Below are 5,422 nucleotides of genomic sequence, written 5' to 3' on the forward strand. Positions count from 1 at the left end.
GAGAAGGATAGAGAGACATTATCTGTTTGTTTGTTTGTTGTTATATCATGGCTTAGTTAGGATACTCGATTGAGATTGGCCGAGAGTGTGTCAATGTTTTATAAACACACACGCAGTGTGGGTATTTTACAGTAGAGTTAGGAGCTGGGAGATTAGAGGTTAGGGATCAGAAGAAGCCAGAACAGGAGCCCTGTGGGATCCTTAACAGGATCACAATGGAATGGCCCTGCCTGGAACGGCATCTGTCCTCACATCCCTGTGTTTTCTCCTGGTTTTGAACCTCTGTCCCTCTAAATCCCTTTGTTCATTTCTCTATTTCATCTGTCATATTACCCCTAAATTAACTTAAGAATCGTATCCAACTCACTCTACCTATCTCTCTCTTTCAATCTTGCTTATCGTACCCCCTCATCTGTCTACCTCTTTCTTTCTCTCTCTCTCTGTTTCTCTCTCTCTCTGTATATTGTTTGTCATCTTCTCCCTGCCTTGTACTTGTACCTCCATCTTTATCCTCCATCTCCTCCGTAACTGGCTATATCTTTCCTCTTTCTTTCAAAGCATTTAAAAAAAAAAAATCGTAACTGTAACTATACCCCCCTCCCCCTTCTTTCCCTCCCGGTTGCCAGGATCAGGCCCTTCCATCACTATCCTCCAACTGTCACATCCTCTCAAAACCCTCCTCTGCTGAAACTGCACTTAGAAGTAAAAATGTCATACACCATTTGTCGATATCGAAATACATACATTTGACTTTTTCGTGGAGCTCCACATACATACAGATACACAACCTTCCCCTTAACCCCCCCCCCCTTGTTTCTCCTTTTCTCTACCTGCCATCCACTACTCTTTCCCCTTCCTCTACCTGGCCTCCTCTCATCTCTCCACCATCATCCACCTCCTCCTACTCCTCACTCCCCTCCCCCCGTGTGGCCATGTTGGAGAACATGACTCGCCGGTCTCGCTCCCTGCTCTCTCTGGCCCTGACCTCTCTGGCTCTGGCTCTCTCCATCCTGGCTCTCTGCACCTCGTACTGGTGCGAGGGCACTCACAAGGTGGTCAAGCCTCTGTGCCTCTCGCCCGTCAAGATGAAGAACTGCGGTCAGAACAACAGCGAGCCCTACAGCACAGGTACCGTGTAACGTCATGTCCTCCAAAAACAAACCCTCACCCTTTACTGTGATGTCATATCCTAAGGTACGTTTTTTTTTATAAATCAATGTTTAAGTGGAATTAAGCGAATAAGTAGTGTGCCGGAAACTTCTTCTCTCGTATGTAGTTACTCCAACGCACCTGTGAGAGACTGCTTCTAGATGTGGCTGTATCCTTTTTATGTCTAGTGGGACTGTCATCAGGCACATCTGTAGCAGTGGCGGACTCAGGGTGTTTGAAGGGCAGGGGAGAAAAGAAAAAAAGGGCACCTACTGCACAACATGGGACTCCATCAGTGCACATGGTCAAGTTTAGACCATTGGAAGGGCAGCCAATAGGGCACATCCACTAATTTTGCCACTCAAAAGGGCACTTTAGTGCAACGTTTTTTCAACTGTGGGGGCACATGGTCAAGTTTAGACCATTGGAAGGGCATCAATAGGGCACGTCCTCTCATTTTCGCCACTCAAAATGGCACTTAAGAGAGACGTTTTTCAACCGTGGGGGCACCAGGAGGGGCGGTCGCCCCCCTGCCCCCCCCTCGAGTCCGCCAGTTGTAGAGGGTGTAACATTACCCTGATTTCCTACAGGTTTTGACCCATTTGGGTATGTCTCTCACTTCACTGAATCATTTGATATCTAACCTTTGACCTACTGTACTGTACAAGTGATTCTACATTGCAACAGTTTTGTCCAACTTCCCTTATCTACTCATCTGAGTGTACAATGGTTGTGTACAGAATGACTTCTGCAGACAAATGATGTTGTGCTATATTCTGAGATAGTGTTTGTGGACCTAAACACATTACAACTCTCATCTAAGTGCTCCTACATGTTCAACAACCCAATAAAGGCCAGTATAGATTTAGATATAGATAGTCTAGAGCGTATACCAGTATGGATATGCACAGTCCGGTAAATCTCAAGTACATGCTTGTTATGCAAAAGTATTTGATGACAGTAAAGGCACAATATCCACAGGACTTCCACCAAGCATGCTCATTTGACTGTAAATGCAGTAGGTGCTCCAGGCTGAGAGATGGGGGCATTGATCACCATTCACAATGGAAGATCAGACAAATCACTGTCTTTGTATCAACCACATTTAAATACATGTAAATCATAATGGCTGGCATCACCAAATCTGTCTACAGCCATAACATAACTCGCAACAGAGAACAAGAGACAACTGACTACCTACCACTGAGCAAGCCATAGCCCAGTTGCCCACACACTCAAGTGATCAGTGAACACACTCAGGTCAGGTCATATTAGTAGGCTACGGAGCCCCCCTAGGGTCACATGGTAGAAAAAAAATATTTGATGTGTGAATCCGTTCCCTCGGTTTAGTAATTCGTTCCCTCAGTTTAGTAATTCGTTAGGGTTAGGGTTAGGCCCTACGAGCCAGAACGATCGCAAGGATTCTAACCCTAACCCCAACCCTAACCATAACCACACATCAAATATTTTTTTTCTACCATGTGAACCTAGGGGGGCTCCGTAGTAGGCCAATTTCTTAATACAAAGACTTCGCAATGGTCTTTACACCACACTCTCATTGATAACATGTGTACATAGTATTGTGATGAATGAATGATGAATGGTCTTTATTGTCATTGCTATAGTACAGGTACCAAACAACGAAATTTGGGAGGGGTGGCTCCCCTGGTGCTAGGAAAGAAAAAAAACAAAAACTAAAACAGGAACGGAAAGGAGCTGGTTTACATAAATAAAGGCTATGTACACTATCCACTATACTATACTGTACAGGTAAGACGACTAGGGTTGTCATATTGCACATAGTGTTATTGCACATTCATTTAAAGTGTCGCAGTTTGCAGGCTTGAAATGTACACATTTGTGCCTCAGCACTACACCTGATTTTTTCAATCCAGCAGCTGCCATCAATCCGTCCAGACTGTCCAGGGCCTAGAACCTAGGTCTTTGCTGTGTTCAGGGCCTGGATGGCCCTGGGGTAGAAGCTGTGCTTCAGTCTGTTTGTCCTTGCGGCCATGGTCCTGTACCGCCTTTTCGAGGGCAGCCGGGCAAAGTGTTCGTACCCAGGGTGGGTTGGGTCTCTGGAGATCTTGGAGGCCTTCCTGAGACAGCGTGTGTTGTACAGCTCTTCCAGAGAGGGGAGGGGGGCGCCGGTGATCTTCTGGGCTGTTCTCACGACTCTCTGTAGCGCATTTCTCTCCGCGGTTGTGCAGCTGGAGAACCAGTTGCAGATGCCGTAGGTGAGGATGCTCTCCACTGCGCCGCGGTAGAAGGCCACCAGTATCTCCTGCTTGTTGTGTTCCTTCCTGAGGACTCTCAGGAAGTAGAGCCGCTGTTGTGCCTTCTTGATGGTGGCTACTGTGTTGTTCTTCCAGGACAGGTCATCCTGTATGTGCACCCCCAGGAATCGGAGGGTTGAGACTCTCTCCACGCTCTCTCCGTCGATGAGCAGGGGCTGGATCTCAGATTTTTTCCTCCTAAAGTCCACAATGATTTCCTGGGTCTTTGACTTGTTCAGCAGCAGGTTGTTAACCTTGCACAGCTTGCTCAGCTGCTCTACCTCATCCCTGTTCAACAGAAAAGAAAGAAAGAAAGAAAGCCATGTCTTATTTTGGTTATCACTGCAACAGTGCACTGAAATGCTATCCCATGTAACAGTCTGTTGAATTGCTACTGATATGCATTACCCTAATACAATGTTGTCGGAAGCATAGGCTAAGCCAAGGAAAGGATATCATCATAATCATTTGACCTACAGAGGTCATCGTAGTTCAAACTAAACATCATACAACAACATATGGAGGTTATGTATGATGTTTAGTTTGAACTACGATGACCTGGATGGCCCTGGGGTAGAAGCTGTGCTTCAGTCTGTTTGTCCTTGCGGCCATGGTCCTGTACCGCCTTTTCGAGGGCAGCCGGGCAAAGTGTTCGTACCCAGGGTGGGTTGGGTCTCTGGAGATCTTGGAGGCCTTCCTGAGACAGTGTATGTTGTACAGCTCTTCCAGAGAGGGGAGGGGGGCGCCGGTGATCTTCTGGGCTGTTGTCACGACTCTCTGTAGCGCATTTCTCTCCGCGGTTGTGCAGCTGGAGAACCAGTTGCAGATGCCGTAGGTGAGGATGCTCTCCACTGCGCCGCGGTAGAAGGCCACCAGTATCTCCTGCTTGTTGTGTTCCTTCCTGAGGACTCTCAGGAAGTAGAGCCGCTGTTGTGCCTTCTTGATGGTGGCTACTGTGTTGTTCTTCCAGGACAGGTCATCCTGTATGTTCACCCCCAGGAATCGGAGGGTTGAGACTCTCTCCACGCTCTCTCCGTCGATGAGCAGGGGCTGGATCTCAGATCTTTTCCTCCTAAAGTCCACGATGATTTCCTGGGTCTTTGACTTGTTCAGCATATGTTGTTGTATGATGTTTAGTTTGAACTACGATGACCTCTGTAGGTCAAATGATTACCTCTGTAGGTCAAATGATTACATATTATGTTGTTGTATAATGTTTAGTTTGAACTACGATGACCTCTGTAGGTACAATTGTGTTACTGCACATGTGTTCTCTCCCTCCCTGCTCCCCAGTATAGTACAAGCTAATGGCATCTCTGTTAACCGTATGTTATGTTATTAAATGTACCGTAACTTTATATCATTGCCTGACTTCTCATAATTCAACAGAGTGTAATACAGGGTGCATACAGAGGTTAACAGTCTCAGCTGGAGAGGATAGGACTATCTGCTTCCTGGTCTCCTCAGCAGATGTGCGTAATCCAGTGAGACTGAGATTAACAGCTCGATAGTTCCATACTGTAATCCAGTTAGACATCTGCGTATGTAGGCCTACTCCATGTGACTCCTATACACTCTCACACACACGCATGTACTCATACGCTGTGTGAGCTTTGCTGATCCTGTCTGGGACAATGAGTGCATTGTGTTGTAGACAATGGAATATATGTTAAGTAGAAAAAAAACATCTATTTATTGTAGGTGTGTGGTTGGCTAAATAGACTACTTGTTAAGGCTTAAAGGCCAATGCACACGGCGTGCGATTTTGTCGCACCCCGAATTCGATTCCATTGTTTTGAATGAGACAATGCACACGGCGTGCGATGCGATATTGTCGCACGACAACATTCGATTCTCAATTCACACCACCGAAATCGAACCAGGCAGGCTGAGAATCGAATGTTGTCATGCGACAAAAAACGCACACCGTGTGTATTGGCCTTAATTAAGACAGTGTCACCATGTCATAATGCATAACTATTGTCTTGACAGTGTTT

The 5,422-nt window shown here is 46.3% G+C and overlaps 1 protein-coding gene across 1 annotated transcript in view; it reads left to right on the forward strand.

The window, feature by feature from the left end:
- Positions 1 to 932: 932 nt before the first annotated feature.
- The window catches only part of LOC308166282 (germ cell-specific gene 1-like protein), a gene marked incomplete at both ends in the record, with an annotated part of 6,402 nt that continues 1,912 nt past the window's right edge, over positions 933 to 5,422 (forward strand). The window contains one exon of the mRNA XM_080540550.1: positions 933 to 1,128. Coding sequence (XP_080396676.1) covers positions 933 to 1,128 — 196 coding nt within the window. The remainder of the gene's footprint in view (positions 1,129 to 5,422) is intronic.

This window comes from Nansenia antarctica, assembly GCF_963989245.1.
Source record: "Nansenia antarctica genome assembly, chromosome: 10".
NCBI lineage: Eukaryota > Metazoa > Chordata > Actinopteri > Argentiniformes > Microstomatidae > Nansenia > Nansenia antarctica.